Here is a 19,728-nt window from a genome sequence, read left to right on the forward strand (position 1 = left end):
TGTGTTCTAGGGTTACTATGGTTGTGAAAGCAATATCTTCTCCCTTAAGGTACCTTTCTGAGACTATTGCATGTAGCTGGGGAGCAGAATTCTTGCACAAATACTTTTTTTACATTTCCTGTTGATCTAATGGAGGAATCGTCCACATTTCACTGGAGCTCATACTGCATATGAGTGATTTTCAGTGAAGTTTACCTCTGAAACATGAATGTTGTTCCAAACCCTGAGTCACTTCACTGGTCTTTTACTTAGCAGAGTTGATTCTTGTTGTGAATGTCAAACTTTGAGGTTTGGAGTATTGCTAATGACAAAAAGATTGAAATTGTTCCTCTGACTGGCCACCACCAGTCAGACCTCAGTTTTTACAGCCATGTTTGTGATCAGAGTTTACAGCTTCAAACACTGTTAAACACATCCATCAAGTATATTTGAAGTGCTCTGTATGCATCAGTGCCCATTCAATACCATCAAGATGAGATTTTCCTCATCTTAACAAAGGCTTCTGTCCTGATCCTATGAGTCTGTCCAAAATCGCTTGTTTTCATTGAGTTGAGTGCTGGTTGGGAAATACTCATGGAACTTTCTACACCAGCTGGTGTTTACTTATACATATGTAGATGAAGTTGTAATGGGCATCAACAGCTTTGGTAAACCAGTTTTGTTTATTTACTCTTCAGCACTATGTACGTTTGAAAGGACACCAAGGTCTTTTGACCATACACATGCTCCTGCAACTTTTGTCTGTTATTGCCTGGCACATTGCAAATCACTAAAGAAGTATATTCGTGCATTGATGGTGGCGTTGGGTACTAAGGAGTAAGGTTTTGTGTTTTCTTGTATGCTTTTGTTGCAAACTGTAGAGCTTGCATAGACTGGTTATCAAGATTTCACTACTGATTGAAGTTCAATGGCAAATGAAAATACAGATTTTTTTTTCATTTTTGATTTTTATGCTTTAGCAGTTTTTTACTTTGTCCTTTCATATTCACAACTGGAGGCTTTCGTCTCCTTAAGCAGGATAGCTTGAACGTTACTGCGATGTCTGCTAGTTATAAATGTGAAATGGTTTAATATCTTATAAATGCTGTTTAAGTTCTCAGGAACATTTGACAGGGAATGATTTCACTTGTGCGAGCTTTCTCATGCCTCTCTGCTCCTGTGTGCTCCTCCTGCACTCTGGCAGCATGCTTGGCTAGCGTTGACATCGTTCTGAGCTGCTGCAGACTCTGCAGACTCAGCACTGATCTCTCTCGGCTCCGTTCCCTCTGCCGAAGCACAGGCACATATGACCAAATTAGATTGCGTTGAGCATTTTCTTCTCCTAAAGTGTCTATTTTCAAATGGCATTTTTTTCTAAACAGAGGTTATTGTGAATTGTTGTTAAAATCTTAACTGTTTTTAAAATGGTATTCTGTAAGCTAGCTCTTCAGTCTTTAGCATTGCCTGTGTTTTGTATGGAGATACCTATAACATTTAAATCAATCTACAAATCTAGTCTCTTTCTTCAATGTCAAAGAAAAGAGCAGTGCACAGATGGGTGTTATTCCTAATGGGCTTTGCACTTTTTCATAATACCCAGAAGCATCCTGGAGAAAAATCAGATTATTTTTAATCAGCTTAAATATTTCTGTTGTTGTTTTCCAAATCTGATGACCTTCTATTTTATGGTGCCCTGCAAGAACAAAAGTAGAGGTTTTAGTAGGGCTTGGAGATCAAAATAAAATCTTGGTTCTGTCCTGTTGACCAGTGCTGAAAACCCACAAATGTATCTTACTTTCCTTTGAGTGGATATGATCATTCCTGTCATGGTTTTGACCACCCAGGGAACTGCTTCAAAGCCCCATATTAGGTCCTTAGGTGGACTAAGTTGCAATCAGGTCAGTCTAGGTGCTTTGTCCACATGTAAATTGCATCTGTAAAAGAACACTACTACAGCTACTGTATCTGTGAACGCTGCATCACAGAGCCTTCTGTTCTTGAGCAAAACACCATGACCAAGGTTGATAAAGGAGCCAATTAGGAAGTAAAGTAGAGACTGATTGGGGAAGGTCAATTATAATACAGAACATGACCTCTTTTTGGTTTCTTTTTCCTGTCCTACTTTGAAGTAAGACTTCATTCTCATTTCAAAAGAGTTACCTATACTCCAGTAAGTCCAGGGTCTCTTTCCAGTGCTGAGCTGGGCTATTAAACCTCTAGAAAGAATGGAATTGGTGGATTCCTTTCGTTGGGGCTTTCGTCTTCATCAGTTGTAGCCTGCAGTAAGAGTTACAGTAATGTGCCAAAGTGCTGAATGTCCAGGCTTTTTCCTGAACAGTAATATCCAAGAGTCAGAGCGCTCTGCAGTTAGCCACATATTCACCAAGTGCGATATGTAAGCAACAAAAAATAATATAAAAATAAAAACTTTTTTATTTTGCGGGGGGGGGGGGTTCTGTGTTTTCTGCAGTGCCAAGTAGATTGTTAATCTGCAGCATGTTTTGGTGGTCAGTGCGTCATTCCTTATTAGATTGTGCTTTGTTTCTGAAGTAAGAGAGTTTGAAGAGTTGTGGGGTGTATGGTGTGGTGAGAGGATGCTTAAACAGTATCGCAGTCCTGGCATACAGCAGCGGATACACTGTAGCGCACTTCCTCTTATGGTAGCTGGGTGAAGAACTGAAATGCGCCATCAGCCCCCGTCTCTCCTGGGGGCTGTGGTCACCCTTGGCGTCAGCTATGCCAGTCTTTAGGACCCGCCCATTCATAGTCCCTGAGCTACTGCGGTTGTAAGGGGCTCCTGTGGATTCTTCCTCTCTGCCACGGGAGACCGGCCCCGTGCCCTGTGTTCTGAAACAGTCTCTTTTTGATGGGCGGAGCGGTGGCTCTGTGGCTGCGGATCTGCACCTGTGGCTGGGAGGTTGCCGGTTCAAATCCCGCGGCCGGCAGAGGAATCCTACTCTGTTGGGCCCCTGAGCAAGGCCCTTAACCCCAGCTGCTCCAGGGGCGCCGTATAAATGGCTGACCCTGCGCTCTGACCCCAAGGTTTCTCCTCGTCTGTGTGCCTGTGTGGCTCAGGGAGAGCAAGCTGGGCAATGCGAAAAGACAAATTCCTAATGCAAGAAATTGTCTCTGGCTAATAAATCTGATCTTATCTTTGTCGTTCCTGTGGGTGCTTGAAGTCGGACTCAAGGGGCTGTCCTGCCCGTGGAGCTGGGCGGATGTGCTCAAGCCTGGGCTCCAGGGGCAGCGGTCTAACTCTCCGCCCGCGCCGCAGGAGCGCGACGGCACCGCCGCCACACCGTTTGCAGGCGGTTAACTCTAAATCTTTAGATTATTAATAGCTCTGTAGAATAAAGCTTTTGGACTCTTAATGGTGAACGTCAACAGAAAACTGCTTTGGCGTTCAAATTCTTGTCCCTTATACAGTATGCCTGTGCGAGAAGTCAAATTGCAAGTACATTTTATGCGTGAGGCCCGAACAAATAGTGGGTCTTTAAGTGAAGATGAGGGGTTATACTGTAGTAGTATTTCTACCATGAATACATTTCGTCATATGAAAGTCACTCTCTGAATATCTAGGAGTGTGCTGCTGTTAAACTATTTCATGTTTAAGACTCTGACCTGGGTTCCAGTTTGTCTATTCACAAAGACCTCATTTGACAGCCTCTGAAGACCCGAAGGAGTAATATAACAAATGGGGGGAGGATCTTAGACCATCTGAAAAAAAAAAGCTTTATAGAAATTGTGTAATCATTCAAAAAATGTAAAGTATGATTAAAATGTGAAAGTACTCTGTATGGATGACGCATCTCCTCACCGAATGCTGTGTATTTTATGATTAAGATCTCCGACACCTAAACCAAGTCTGTGTTTGATGGTGTTTTCCTGTTTTGCAATTCGTAACAGGTGTTATTGCTGTGGAGATAGGAGAGCAAGGTGCCCGAAGAGTTAATAACGATCTTGTTTACCACGGATATCAGGGCACATGATCAGGGAAGCGAACAGGAAGATCCTCTTCTGTCATTTGATTCTCTCCCTCCCTGCCCATCCATTTCAGAACCACTAGACTGGGGAATCTGTCTTTTCTTGGGAGACCAATCCCTGTGCTCCCTTAATGGGGGTTTGAGCATTAAATGTACAAAAAGGACCGATGATGTCCCTTTGGAAATAGAGGCTTTGCAGTACTACAGTTTGCCAACCGCAATTGCAATAGTTCAGTGTTGCACCTGGTAAATTCATGCAGTTTTTCTAGAAACTTTTAGTTGTTGCCCTCCTCTTAGACAAAAGGCTGTGTTGTGTTAAAGTTAAGTTATACTAATCTCTTGTGCGTAAAGCAACAGAAAGTTGTAGCTTTGCTTCAAATCAGGTTGATATGGTGTCCTTAATTAACCTCTTGATGGTGTACCAGTGTTTTTTATTTGACGCAATGCATTACATTTTAAGTGCAGGGACACTGAGTCACTCTATACGTTCATTTTATTTCCCTGTATAGTCCCTTTAATCTTGTGTTGGGTGAGAATTTTTTTACACCATGCAAAAGTAGAGTACAAAATGTAGACTGATTTATGTAAATCAACATAGAATATCTCTTGGAGAAGTACAACACAGGAGTAGTTTTGAATTCTCTTTAACACTCATGAGGCCTACAGTTTTTTGTTCACACGGGCTGTTTATCTTTAGAAAGCCTTGATAAGGTTGCTTTCAATACAACTTGTCGAATTGACGTAGTTGTGGGATGTGGTAAGCATGCTGTTTAGTGGATTGCATTTCACAACCTGTTTGAGTAGCTCCTGCAGTGATGGTATTTTGAAAGCCTGTTTTCATTTGAAAGGCAGCAGAAGTATCTGCTTCAGTAAGCAGTATGGACCTGTTTATACTGAATATTATCTCCTCTCCATCCATACCCTTGCTTCATTCAATAATGTCTAAACTAGGTTTAACTTTCTGCTCTGTGAGATTTTGATAGTCATCACTTCATCAGAATTTTCCTAAAAATATTACCCATAATGAAAGATGTAGTACAACTCAAGCTAATAGTTGATTTCAGAACAATGTAATGGCTGATTTTGTTACCCAGTTTATGTAATTGTACTATGCAGTTTCCAGAGTTCAGTAAATACACTACAATATTCAGTTACAGTACAGTATACAATACGGTATTCAGTTTTAACTAGCTGTTCAAGTCTCTGTTGCAGAAGTAAAGAGAAAGCATTTTCTTTTCAGCAGGCGTGATCAAATATGGATTTTAAATTGCTATGTAAAAATGATTATTCATAAGAACAAACAGAAATTACTACTAGAGGAGGCTGATTGGGGTATTTAGAAAAATTGGTTGCAACGGTGAGTGATGCAGGGATCTCATTCAGGCATTTTTTGAGGATACCCAGCACTTCAATATTGTGTCCTAAGAAATTCCACTTCTACAGGGCTGTGTTAAGGGGGAACTGCGATGCTATTTTTGATATTTCGGGGTTAGAAAGTATCTGCATTGATGAGTGCATTTCAAACCACAAGAAAAGTAAAATACACACAGTAACGTGCAAAACCTCCAATTTGCAGCACAAAATAGACTACATTTCCAGGTGTGCGCAGCACCATATTCTGCAATTCAGAACGAGGCAACAAAACGTCCAGTGAGGTGAAGCAGCTCTATGACACTGCCAAAAAGCAGGCTTGTGAATACATCTCTTTTAATCCGATAGAAATATTGCTCTCAATTTTGAGACGGTTTTGCTAACAAATACTACGCATTAACCCTGCGTACATATCACATTGGAACATTTTTTGCAGTGAAATGTCTGTTGCACAACCTGTACTTATTCACTTGTACATCACATTATAGTAGTCATTACAATGACTAGTGAGCAGGAAGGGCTGTTTCACATCACAATTTGTGCTAACTCTTGCTCTTGGTGAGACCAGAAGTTTGGGACAACATGCCGCCCATACAGTACTTTCACAAAGGTCACCATTTTGTGCTTAGTTTGAAATTTTTTAATTTTGTATTTATAAATACACTTTATTTTGTTACTGAGCTTTAATAACAGGTCTGAGAAATTGGGTCTGCAGTTCCCCTTCAGCTGCTTATCCATCTTTGCGAGGCAACTGGAGTTTCCAGCACAATTTTAAGGTTTATTAAATTGTCGCTTCTGCCGTTTTTCCCCCCTTTTTTATTACAAGAATAAAGTTAAATTTGTGGTCCTTTCATTGAAAATCAAATTTACCAAAGCTCAACGTGTCACTTGCAACAAAACATGCCAATTTGAAGACAAAGGAAATCACACTGTGGTTGGTTTAAGTTGTGTTGCAGTATTGTAATGTGGCCTTTGTTTACTGTCTCAGTCTAAAGAAACATTTGCCTTTGAAGAGGGTGATCTACAGCACAGGGCTGTATTAACAGCTTATCCAGCTTTGCGATGCGACTGGGGTTTCCAGCGCAATTTTAGGAATGCGAAGTCTCCTATGCTTCATCACACAGAGAAGTGGTAGAATTCACAGGGATGCTTTGAATTTCTGAAGCGCTGTCGAACAGTCTTGCTTTAATCTCTGAGAATTTATGAACAAGATGTGTATTCTGGGTAAACGAGGTCATAGAGAGTGTGTCGCCCCTCTCCTTGTTGTTCCCTATGGTGAGTGTCATCTCTTCTGCTTGACTTCAGTTTTTTTACTTTGCATTTTATTATGCAACCTTTTCAATGCTGTAGTTGAATGGATTAAGTGGAACTGGTTTTGTTGCCACCTATTTAGATTTTTTACATGTCCTCACTTCAGGTTAGGAGTTGCAAAATCATATTAATCTTATTAATCAGTCAATAAGCTAAGAAGCCAGCTGTTAAAGGGGAACTACAGTGCTATTTTCATTGAGTTCAAATCACAATATGAATAAATACACCGTAACGATTGTCACAAAGTAAACGGAAGTTCCAGGTATGCGCAGCGCAATATTCTGCGATTCAGAACGAGGTGACAAAACCTATGGTAACTTGAAGCTACATTGTAAACGAGCAGGCTTGTAAATATATCTTAATCCAATAGAAGTATTGCTCTCGACTTCCAGACAGTTTTGCCGATGAATACTACAGACTTGTTCACTCTGCATGCAGATCACGTTGGAACATTTCTGCGTTGAATGGTCTGCTGCACAACCTGTACTTATTCGCTCGTACATCGCATTACAGTAGTCATTACAGTGACTAGTGAGCAGGAAGGGTTGCCTCACTTCACAATTCGTGGGAGCTAGAATGCAAGTTTGTGACAGCGTGGCAATTTACAGTCCTTTTGCATAATTTACAATTTTGTGCTTAATTCAAAATGAGTAAATTGTTTCTATAATGACAATGAATCTATTTTTTTTGCAGAGATTTAATAACCAGTCTGAGAAATTGGAACTGCAGTTCCCCTTTATTAGTTTTTTAAGTGTAACAGACAACAGTCTTTAACATGAAGCACTCTCCTTGGTAGGCTTAGGCTATGGAATAAGGTTTTGTCGCTGACATCCAACTTGTTTACGGTAGAGGTTGGTCATTAAATTTCTCCGTAGTAAAATCGTTTTCTCTTTATTAAGCTTTTGTAAATGTGGATTGCCACCCCTCATCTGTTGCTGTAACTTAATGTTATTTACTGAAAATGGCTTTTAAAATAAAATGAATTACAAGGTTTTGATCTTATAATCTTAACTCTTCAGTCAGATACAGTTTGACTGCACTGACGTTTTGTAGTTTGTAGAAGTTTTCATCTTTAAACCAGATAAACACCTAGGGTCTTTTGAGGTTTGCTTAAAAAAGGGAATTCCAATTGCACAATTTCTACTAAATGTGAAGCGATATGCAGCCATTTGCTGAGATGTAGAATTGCTCTCAGTAAACAAATCATGCCTTATCACTTGTTTGCATTCAAGATGCATATTGCAAATTCTAAGAAATATTTACATTCATCAAATGCTAATATACTGTAGATGAAGACACAACTTTAAAAAATGTTACCTAACACTGTTTCCTGGATATTTTTTTTTACTTTCTTTAAGATAATCTGCTGACAAATAACACATTTTGCCTTTAAAAATGTTCTGTTTGAGCATATGAGTTTGTAGTCAATATACTGAGTGGGGAAAAAGATGATTAAGTATCATTTATAACCCAGCAACATTAGAAAGCTTTTAAAGAGTCTAAATACCCAGGCAAGGCACTGTAAACTGTATATGCTTCATGGGTCTTTTGACTTATTTTTGTCAATTGCAATCAACACGCATTCATTTGCCGCCTGTGCCCTTTCTATCATAAATATGTAATTACCCTCTTTGTCATGTGTTGAACATACACTGTATAAAATTAGCTCAAGCATATGAAGTACAAACACTAGGGCACTATTGGTATTCCTGCATTTTAAGCCTATGTAGTATTTATTTTTGTCTTGTTCTCTTAGTTGTGGATAAAGCCTGGTATTTCTGATTTTACTGTCAAAATTTCCCTTTAGCCGATTTAAATCCAAAGTCCATAAAAGCAAAGTTAAATCGAGGGTTTACTGAACATATGACTCCTGAACAAGCATGGACGAAATGAGAGCAGTGCACTCTGTTCTCTGATATGCCCAGGGCCAGGTTGTGATTTGCTGGCATCGCCACGGTGCCTTAGTGGACAGCTTGCGTCGCACTAACAGCACTTGAAGCTCACAGTACCCCAGCACGTCCCTACAGCTCTCTGGGAGTCTGTGTTGCAGTTGGCTAATAATGTAACCCAGACTCGAGCCAGTGTTGCTTGTAACTGTAAGGCTCAACACAGTGTTCCTAACAATCTCCGTCGCCGATTGAGCTGTCTTTGAGTCCACGCAGTATTATAACAGGTTGTTGTAAGTGACTGTTGAAGTGTCTTTAAGAATCTAGATACAATGGGTAATGCCTGGCTAGTGTCACCACATAGAGTTTCGAAGCTTCAGAGCAAGGAGGTGTTGGCTGAGATGTAGGAGTGCAAGATTCAGTGATCAAAGTAATCGTGAAGTTTACCTTGGTTAACCTTAGTTAATTAAGCTCCTGGCAAGTGTTTGAGTGTTGTCAACAGTCTAGGATCACAGCATAAAACAGGCAGGTAAAAAGAAGAGGAGGGGATAGAAACTCAGAGAGGTTAGAGATCCTTGTCAAGATCATCTGGACAATACTTAATGGGAGTTAAGTATTTGAACCTTGTTAAGCAGTTCATGTTCTTGATGATGTTAAGAGAGCTTGCTGTTCTGATGTTCTTAGAAACTTTGATTTCCTCTGTAAAGAATCCCTTGGTGAAAAATGGCCTCTCCTGTTTAGTGGGTGCATTTTTAGAATAGGGAGACACGATCCCATTCATTTTGTGGTATTTGAGTTTAAAGAGAGAGATTTAATTGATTTACACTAATTATGCCAACTGCTCAGGTATATTCTTGGCAAAATCTTTACAGGTTGGGGGTTATGATTGTTTAACTTATTGATTAATCTGCTCAGTCAATTTCTGGTATTTCTCCAGTTTTGTAACCCCCTATTTGTAGCAGTATTTGTATTTCAGGTTATATTTTTAAAAGTGAACTGGCAATGTGCTTTTTAATTTTAAAGCTGAGTTTCCCTGTGTGTTCTGAAAACGGCTTCACAGAAAATGGATTCCCAAGCTAGAAAAAAATTTGGTTTATGATAAAGTACAAGCAGTACGTCTCCGAAAACTAAAGTATGTGAAAAACATTGAACAGCTTCTGGTGCTCTTGCATTCAGTGGCCTCAAACTGTTGAATTCAGTGACCTTGAACTGTGTCTTGCCTTTTAAGTATACCTGATTTATTAAACACTGAAGAAAGCTCTTTAGATAAGCACGAGGTCTGATGCTCACCAAAAATATTTTATCTTTTTTTTTCCTGTACTGTATTTTGCAAAAAATGTTTGCAAGCTGGACTATGCTTCAGGCCAGTTAATGCTCTTTAAGTAGCAGACCTTGAAATGCGTCTTGATTAGAGTTTCCACAGTCCAGGAAGTTCTCCCATATTCTTTAAGAGTATTTTTTAATGGGCTCTGAGGATGTGGATGTTTGCTTTGACACTAATTTACATTTTGCTTTGCATTAATGGTATGATATCTGTAGGAAATAACTTCTGAAGTAGTGCAGCTTTGTGCTTTATTGATTAGCTGCTTTTAATGTGATCTGTATTTCTTTTCTGAGTCTTGCCGCTCGTCAGTATTTTATGTATTCTTTTTGACAACATTCAGATCACAAAACTCTGTTCATTTTTCAGTTTGTGTTTCTAAAATGCCTAGTTCTGGATTGTGATATGGAAAATGTGAAAGAAAACAGTCTGTTCCATTTCGTGTACAGAACAGTGCTAAAGAAAACAATTGAGGAGTTGTTAACGTTTAGCCAAAGCGTGACATTCTGAACAACATTTCTCGTATATTGTAACTTATTTTACATTCTTAAAATTGCAACGAGAGAGAAAGTGACGCAGTGACGTGCTTTTTAGTACCAAAACAGCCTTCATGTGGCATTTACCTGTGTCAAAACAAAGATCAGAGCAACCTTTCAGAAACGGGCTGTGAACAAAACCCGCCTGAGGCTGACATCTTGCCTATCTTGCAAAACAAAACAGTGTTGCATTTATAGCAAAGCCTTGACCCATCTTTTAACCAGTCAGTCCGCTGCTGAGCTCTGGCCTTTTATTTTTCATTGTCACTTGTAGTAGGATGTTAATGAACAGACTTCTTAAAACATGTCATACTATGCTGTGTGAATTAACTGATTTTCATGTCTCTGGGAATGTTTAAGACTTTGGCCACCTTTGAGCACCTTTGCTCACAGTTTTGAAATCGAACCCCTATCATGAGCTAATGCACTGCAATTTTACACAAGGGTTTGCAGCCTTCTGATTTAATTCAAAAAGCAGAATGCCTGTGCTTAGTTTTTGTGAAATGAAGAAATGAAGAAATTTGCAGTTTGGGCCAAACTGTGCAATAAAAACAATTGATTAAATATTCCAGATCATAGGAAACCTGACACAGAGATGTATATCATTGAGCGCTGGAATGAACAGTCTAAGGTTTGTCCTTTGTCTCTAATCCTACCAAGAAGTTTCCGTCATCTGGTGGATTTCCATCTGTATTTATTACACACGAGAGGTGACCTTTTGCACCAGGATGTTTAGAATGCTCACTGTATGCCAGTAACAAAGGCACAGTTTACATGAATCATGAATCATGAGCAAATGGACAGGTTCGACTGCTGCACTTGCACTAAATCAAAAGGGCGATCTCTGAAGTTTTGTTATTCCAATCTCATCTGAGTAGGATTTGAAACTTTGTCAAAGTTTAATGATTTTATTTGGGTCTTTAAAACTTCAAACACCTTCTTTCTGCCTGTCCCCGTACCATAAGAACCTAAGAAAATGCAAGAAATGCTACCAATGAGAGGAGGCCTTGGGCCAGATCGATCTCTTGGTGGCTACTTGCTTAATCCGAGGCTCTCGCCCAGCTGTTTCCTGAGGGACCCCAGGGCATCTGCTTCAGTAACATATCTTGGCATTTTGTTTCACATCCCCATGAGCCTGTGTCCAAAGACATGCACTCTCTGGGCTTACTTCATCACTACCTTTTCACGTTTCTGAATACTTGCCAAGTGTCCTTTTGAAGTCAGAGAGGTTATGTTCCTTTAACCTGTTTGCGTAACAAATTCCTTTATGGCCATATCTCTGATATGCTTGTTAATCAGATACGGATGATCAAATGAAAATCTGGAATTTCCCCAGTTGTTTAAGTATAAGGTACAAGTTCTTAGCTGAAGGAGTTCAGGTATTATAGGTAGGAGTTTTTTTTTTCTCTCTCCAACATGAGTGTTGATCAGTTATCAGTTCTACAGGTCAGATGGTGTTTTGTTTTACTTTCCGTGCTGTTTTCGTAGTCTGCAAAGGCAAAGTGTAAGTCTTTGTTTCGGTGTGACCTATATATTTGCAGGTTTCTTGTAAAAAAAACAACAACAAACAAACCCAAATGAGGGTTGTCTTGTCTGCTGTTCGATTTTTGTGAATTCAAACAGCATATTCATGTGAAAGTGGGTGAACGGATCCACAAACCTGCAGAAAACTGTCATAACCTGTCTTCGCTTTCTTACAGACTGGCTCCTGTTGGTTGGACCGTTTTTAATTCCAGTCTGGCACCGTGCCGAAAGCTACATTAATGCTAAATGCTGAAGCATAAAGGAGCATGGTGAAGAATGCACATTCCCCATCAGGTGTCTTTGATGATTGCTTTTGACTTAAAAAAGATCACTGTAGGCTTAGAAATCCAAAAAGCATTCAGGTATTCCTGTGGAATGGTGTAACATACATTCAGTAATTAGAAAACCAAAAAGGAGGTTGTCATTTTTTTCCTGTTGTGTCATATACACGTTTAGCTATATGCAATCTGTAACGATGGATAGAATTGGGATTGTTTTGGAAATAAATACTCTCATTTTGAGCTCTCCATCCCTGGTCCTGGATTTATAGGTGTAGGCAGGTTTTATATGTAATCTGTAAATCATCATTTTCTAAAGGCCTGGATCAATTTATCTATAGTATGATCAGTTAAACAGGTGGTGTTTAATTAAATAATATCACTTAGAAAAAAATATAAGTAGTTTTCAAGGATTCATGTTTCCTCATTGAAACCTTCCTTAATTAATCAGTTGCTGAAATGTGTTCCAGTAGTTCTTTTAAACTATTATTCTCTGGGTGATACTGGCATTACAGAGGGCATTCTTAAATAATTATAATATGTGCCACCTTCCCAGAAATTATCGCATTTGCTTCTGTAAACACTCTGGTTTGAGTCAGTCCAGAGCTGTGCAGTCTCTGTTCCTGTTTTAATTTGGGAATGAGAGGCTGCTCCAGTTATGTGAACTAGAGTTCTAGATCCTACAGGCCTGTGACCGAAGGCTGATAATCTGCAAACCATCTTGCAGTGCAGCTGCAGATGAGGAGCACCGCTCGTGGTTTAGAAAGCTAGAAAAAAGCTAGGAAGACACAAGTTGTAATTATGCAAGATGTAATTGCGAGATCACTCCATTGGGTAATCAAGAGTGACTCAGATGAGGCATTTGGTCATTGATGATGTGTTTCCGATGTCATAGGAGACACCACCCTGCTTATAGTTTAAGGTTCAGAAACTGGTTTCTAATTATGTCAGCTGAAATAACTGTATTACAGTATAATTGCAATACAGGAGGTAAGCGAATTGGTACAGTCTGCTTAGTGTCTCATTCTGCGTGGTGTGATGTCTTCTTTCATTTGCGTGACTGTTTGAATTTGCATGAACTTTACTTTGAGCAAGGTTGTATGTTAGCCTGATTTAAAGAGATGCACTAAATTAGCGGACCTAAAACATGCAGTATCGGTTTTTTCAAGTTCAAATTGCTTAAACAACCAAATACTTTAAAATGACCAAATTGAAAATGCCACCATGTGTATTTCTTTGTGTACAGTATTATTAGGGTGAGTGCCAAAAGGTTGTTTTCCTGTAAAATCTCCAGTCTACTCAAAGCAGCATTTTATGGAAAATATCATACAACACTGTAGAAAAAATGTCTACAGCTGCCACTGATTTACAGTTTGCTTTTTTGCAAGCCGCAGAAAAAAAGATTTACAAAAATTCTTCCTTTTCTGTAATGTTTTCATGTATTCCATTTGTTTTTTGTTTGAAGTGTAGTTTACTCATGAGCTTTTTTTTTAGATAGGAGCTGTGGCAGTGTCTCAGTGGTTTGTGTTCCCATGATTTTCTCGGAGAATGCCCATCGCTTATTCTGGGTTTGTTCATTGACACGGGGAACCAGACAAGCAGCCCAACTATCTTGCAGCTTTTTGTTCTGGCACAGTGTTTAGAGGCACAGTAGCTCCGTTTGTGTAGTTCAGCATGGTACTATCAGAGATTAAGATCCTTTGTCACTGAAGAGTTAAGCATCAGCAAGCATGCAACTTTTGTTCAGCTCCTATTTGCTCTTTTTGCTTAAAGCAATTTAAGAACTGTTTAGCCATTTCAACGGCAATTCTATGGTAATAAGCTTTTTTGATTTTTTAAACAAGGAGGTATTGTATAATTTTGTAGATATAAACATATTAAGGCTAATGTTGTAACAGATTGTCTGAGTGAGTGTACCTTTGCTGGCAAAGATGGAAAAGTTTTGCATCTTTGTTTTTGCTTTTTCTATTCAACTTCTGCTTTAAGGCACTAGTTTGGATAGAATGTCTCAAATTAAGAGTATGTAAATGTTTTGCGAATGTAATTTGAGAGGGGAGAAAGAGCGAGTGTGAGGGGAGTGAGAGAAAAATAAACTAGCTGCTGTGCCAGGGGCACAAATCATGTAAATGTAGAATTATGGCCCTGGCCAAACAGGATCAGCCAGTGTAGGCAGGAGTGAAGAATGAGTGGGAATATTTTTAATGTTTAAGGTCCAGAACCTGAAATTAGGAGGACAGTGAAGTGCGGAGAGCAACTGCAAGGTAAGGAATTATGACAGGAATAGTGAGCAGGTGACACAGTCAGTCAGGTACAATACTTCGCTGATTAATGAGAATCATGGAAAGTGATTAGTGAATACTTGTAGATAGGAGGATGATCTGAGTGAGAGAAACCCAGAGAAAAGTGAACTAAATAGTGGACTACGTACTTCCCCAAGAATGGGCCAGCTAAAGACCTCGGAGCATGGAGGGGTTCTGTCCATGAGACTGAATAATGGGCCTTCACAAGTGGGAGAAATCTGTGACATGCTGATTTAAGACTTTGATTTTCATGGTTAATGTGCTGGAGAAGTGATAGTGACACTGTGAGACCTGCACATACATGTCCTCTGAACAATCTGGAAAAACCTCTGTGACAAACTACCATTGGTCTCAGTAAAATTGAATCTAGTGTTTTTTTTAGCTCCGTAACATTGCAGTGTATCTCTTAGTTCATCTTGTGCAACACTACCAGGCCCACAGTGCCTTACAGGAGAGCTAACACCAACTGGAATTGACCATCGTACAGTAATGTCACTTCAAGCTTGCAGGAGCTTTGCTGTTGCAGTGAAGCGAACAAAGCCCCTCAGCTAATTAAAGTCCTGTGAGTCCTGACATTGCTCAGTCAGTCAGGGTCTGCTACTTCACAGTCACTATCGGCTAATAACATTGCCCAAGCTCAAACAAGTGACACCTGAACTGTTAGGATTGAGCTAAACTTTTTCTGAGTTAGTACAAAGCTTTGCAGGTTTTGATTATGGGTATTGAGAGTACATCTGCTGTGTATAACATTTGTCCCGTCTGAAAATTGTACTATATTGTTCACCTGTTAATAGTTGGATGTCAGTAGTTGTCTGTGCTTTAAGCTGCAACCAACATCCTGTTTACTTACTCTTTGAACACTTTAATATAAGCACTTGTGACTGGGTTCTGAACTCGGTATGAATTTATTTGTCCAAAATATTACAAAATGAACCTTAAAACTAGGCCCTTCTCACTTTATTTAAAGATGTAAAGTTAATAAAGTGTGCCAGCGTGATAGTGGCTTGTAACAGTTTTGGTATTTCGTGCAGTGCAGCTGGCCTGGCAGGAATTCAGTTACTTTGAGGAACCCAGTTGCTGAGCGCTGCAAGCTCTTATCCTGCTGCTCATCGTGTACTGGGGCAGTGGGCCTTGTGATGGAACTATTTCTCTCTGTGGTTCTCCACTGCAATCTGCTGTGAAGTCACTCCAGGTTGAGAGGCCTAATTTGGTCAGTATGCCTTCAGGCAGGCACATACCTTCACTCTGTTTTTCGACTGGCTTGTTCAAGGCCAACACCAAGACTGACAGGTGTGTCCTAGAGGCCAGTGGCATACCTTCTCCTGTCCTATCCTGGCTGGGCTGATTGTCTGCATTGCATGTGATCTAGTTTCTCTGTGGACTAGTCAGTTAAACCAGCTTACTATACTGAGTTACTTGTATCTGGTAAACAGAAAAGATTATCAAGTACAATGATAACGGATGCCTATGTAGTTTCAGGGATTTTTTCCATTAAACATTTGTCTACAGTATAAAAACATTGGTCATAGTGGCTAAAGCAATTTGTATACTATGTTTTTATAGTTTGAGACTCAATAGTCATGGTGTTCAGAATGGAATTTATCCTCTAAGAATTAGATAATAAAATCATGATAAACTGTGCAAAAAGAAAAACAAAACAAAAAACATTTTTTTTTATCCTGGCATTTAGCTCCATATCCTCCATCCATTTCTCTTTTTGCGGTATATGGGCTTACCTCACAGTTCCATGGTGTGGTCATCAAAACCACCTTACCCATCTGCGTCTTTCGACCCAGTTGAAAACCAGCAATGCCGATCAGCTGTTACTGGCCGCTCCCTGCCCAGTGTGCCTCCGTAAACAAGGGTCTTCATCACCGTTGATGGAGGTCTGACGACAGAAGCGTTCCTGGTACTTACCAAGCCTGTCCCTCCTCTCTCCTCCACTCTCTGACCCCCCCCACCACCACCACCACCACACACACCAGGAGTGTGGAGAGTGTTTACGAGTTTGTTTGGCTGTTGCTACAGAGCGAGAGCGACTGCAGGGCTGAGAGCGTGAGTGTCCCCGCCCCCCCTCGCTGGGATCTGCAGCTGAGGAGGCAGGAACTCGGCTGGGGAGCAGGGGGCACAACGGAGCAATCCCAAGCAGTCAGTCCCCAGAGCGGGGCGGTCAGGTGATAGCAGTCAGGGTAAGACAGCTGCACAAGGCTCTGTGTCCTCCAGAGCCTGTGCCACTCGCTGCCGCCAGCCTGCCTGCCTTCCTGCCTGCTGTGATTTATTGAAGTCCTAACTATTCCGGCAGCTTCCAGTGGAGAGGGAGGAAAAAGAAAGACTATGATCCTCGACGCTGGGGAGATCCAATGGGAATTGTATTGATTTGGTCCCTGATTGTAGCCCTAATCAGGTGGATAACCTCAAAGGTAGGTCATCTAGCAAAGAGAAGCTGGTGCTGAGCTAAATGCATTGAGGGCTATAGACTCCTCTGCTGTGCCAAAGCAGTGTTGCTCTGGCACAAAGAAATTCAGAGTTTTGCATGAGTTTGAATTCCAGTTTGGGTGGTGTGATGTTTGGATCAAGTGATTTTTGGGTCTTCGATGTCTAACAATACAATTGAATGACTTGCTACGGTTTTGTGTAGTTTGTGAACCGCTGGTAGTGGTGAAGTCAGCATAAATGGGATCATACAGGTATGTTATCAAGAATTATTTTTTTTAATCCATCCAGCATTTTATGAGTTGAACTGTTTGAGAACACTCATGATATACTGTTTTGTAGATGTACTGCTCAGTGACTAGGTCTTTAACTGCTGCTTCACTGTGGTGCTCTTTATGGGAGTCGGACCCTTTCAAGTGTGTCACTGTCGAAATGTAATTGGACAAGAAGACTTTTGAACGTTTAGGGTGACTTATTTTCTTGATGTGTTCAGCTCAATACGCTGTGTCCAGAGTCTAAAATGGACCAAAAACATCTGACGTCAGGCACTGTGAACTCTGCACCTTTAAACTTTTTTTAGTATGATAAGATTATATTTTGAATAGTTTGAGAGATACACAATGTCCTTTCTTATATCCTTTGTATTTCAGAAGAAAGTAGTCTTTGTTCTTGTCCGATTAATTGAAATCCTGTTGTAATTGTAGCGGTTCATCATTCCACATGATGATCAATCAAGAAATATAGTTGGCAGATAATGCTACATAACCGAATACAGCAGAGAACTTCTCCTTGGCGTGCGTCTCTGTCTGGCTTTGCTGGCCAGACTTACAAGGGTTACTGTGGATCACTGAAACTAAATCCGACAGCTAATCAGACATTTCCCTCTCTCATGTTGTGCATAGTGTTACTCGGATTCACTTAATTAGATTTCTTGGGATCTGTTGACTCCTTGTTAACGTAACTCTGCTTTGTCTGTCCCATCAAAACCAGTGCATTCCTAGTGCTAAATGCATTGATCCTTTTTGAGCTTTTGGTTGTCAGAAGCCTTGCGTTGGCAAGAAACATTCAAACATTTCACAGATTGAACCAATATGGGATCTGTGAATAAATTGTTCTTATTTTTTTAGGATTTTGTGGATATATTATTAGCATACAAACAGTTGGCTGGACCAGAGAGGTCTGTCTGTCTGCCTCTCTTCTGTAGTTAAGTTCTGTAATATTTGATTAATAGCTGTAGACTGCCATCCCTGTACAGTATATCCAACTGGCGTTTCTCACTCAGTTTCCCAACTTTTCCCAGTATTTAATATTGCTTATAACTCCTATGTTAGTAAATATTTGTGTGTGTACATGGTGACATGTAAGCGTGCACATTTCCTGGAACCTGAGCCTGCATTTAACTGGACAGAAAGGTTTGAATTGGAGGGAGGCCACTCTGTCTGTCTTGCCATGTGGGTGATGTGGATTCAAGACTCTTCAGGCCTTTCAATTCAATGAATATACAGTACATGATTCAGTTTTGGTGTTTGTGATAAACACACAGTTCTGCCCTCACCTTCATGCCCCTTTCCCAAAGGTACTCACTCTTGTGTTCCTTTTGTGACCACAGTGGAATGAAAGAATCGGTCACTGGTCAATTTCTTTTGAAGTTCAGCGACACTTAAATCAAATTTTCTTACATTTTCCTTTGGGATCTGCCTTGACAGAAATAAGGGTCTGGACCCTCTCAATAGCTGAGAAGTGTATAAATCTGTAGGGGTTATTTTCATAATCAAAGACAAGTGCAGAAAATGGAAAAAGGTGAAAGACGTCAACATCAATAGCAGTAATGTTCAAGATTGCCGTCCATTGAAATGAAAACTTAACAGACACAAAAGGGTCCCAAAGAAACCACTGAACTTTGTTGTAATAATGTAGAACAGACTGCCCTTCCCAGCTATAACAGCCTTATTGTGAATTATTTTTTTCATGCTCCTTTCTGTCACATCCCTGCAATCAACAGTAATTGGATTAAATCACTAGTGGAAGAGTTCTGTGTTTTTGTTGTTTCCTGTACTTATTGTTCCATTAGAACCAAACCCAGAAGAAGGGATTGGGGTCAGTTCTCTGCTTTACTTTCAGTTTCCTCTTCAGGCAAATTCAGTTTTGTTTAATGCGAAAAAGGAAGTGGAATTGGAAATGACATGCTGACATTGACTCCAGCCTTGTCTAGAAAATACACCGTAAACGAAAATACGCCTGTAATACTGGTGAGTTTTATTGATGTACCCATAATCCTTTAAACTTGATGGAATCCGTTCCTTGTTTTGTCCATCCTTCCCTTTTAATATGTAACATGAGGCAAATGGGTGTTTAACAGAAATGATATTGTTAAACTCTGCAATTCTGTTCTTATGTCATGCAGTGAGACCATTCAACTCTTGCGAGTGGTTTGTGCAGCTGCTTGAATTGGACCTTGTGACAAATCAGTTAGCTTTAGGAGGTGCAGATCTGTTGTCAGGAATAATTTATGATTAATAATTGCTTACACTTATATAATGCTTTTCTGGACACTCCACTCAAAGCGCTTTACAGGTAATGTAAACCACCAATGTGCAGCCCCATCTGGATGATGCGACGGCAGCCATAATGCGCTCACCATAGATGGGGATTATTAGGAGGCCATGATTGGTAAGGACCAATGGGAAATTTGGCCAGGATGCTGGGGTTACACCCCTACTCTTTTCGAGAAACGCCCTGGGATTTTTAATGACCACAGAGAGTCAGGACCTCGGTTTTACGTCTCATCCGAAGGATGGCACCTGTT

At 40.2% G+C, this 19,728-nt stretch overlaps 1 protein-coding gene across 3 annotated transcripts in view; it reads left to right on the plus strand.

Annotated features, from left to right (window-relative positions):
* The window catches only part of pde7a (phosphodiesterase 7A), a 52,971-nt gene that overhangs the window by 6,718 nt on the left and 26,525 nt on the right, over window positions 1-19,728 (plus strand). The window contains exon 1 of one of the 3 annotated variants that reach the window (XM_088919438.1): window positions 16,817-16,909. The exons of the other annotated variants lie outside the window; for them this stretch is intronic. Coding sequence (XP_088775564.1) covers window positions 16,850-16,909 — 60 coding nt within the window. The 5' untranslated portion in view covers window positions 16,817-16,849. Of the gene's footprint in view, window positions 1-16,816; window positions 16,910-19,728 lie in introns of those variants that run through there. 3 annotated transcript variants of the gene reach the window in all.

The sequence above is a fragment of the Atractosteus spatula genome, chromosome 6 (assembly GCF_055471065.1).
Source record: "Atractosteus spatula isolate fAtrSpa1 chromosome 6, fAtrSpa1.hap1, whole genome shotgun sequence".
Classification (NCBI taxonomy): Eukaryota; Metazoa; Chordata; class Actinopteri; order Semionotiformes; family Lepisosteidae; genus Atractosteus; species Atractosteus spatula.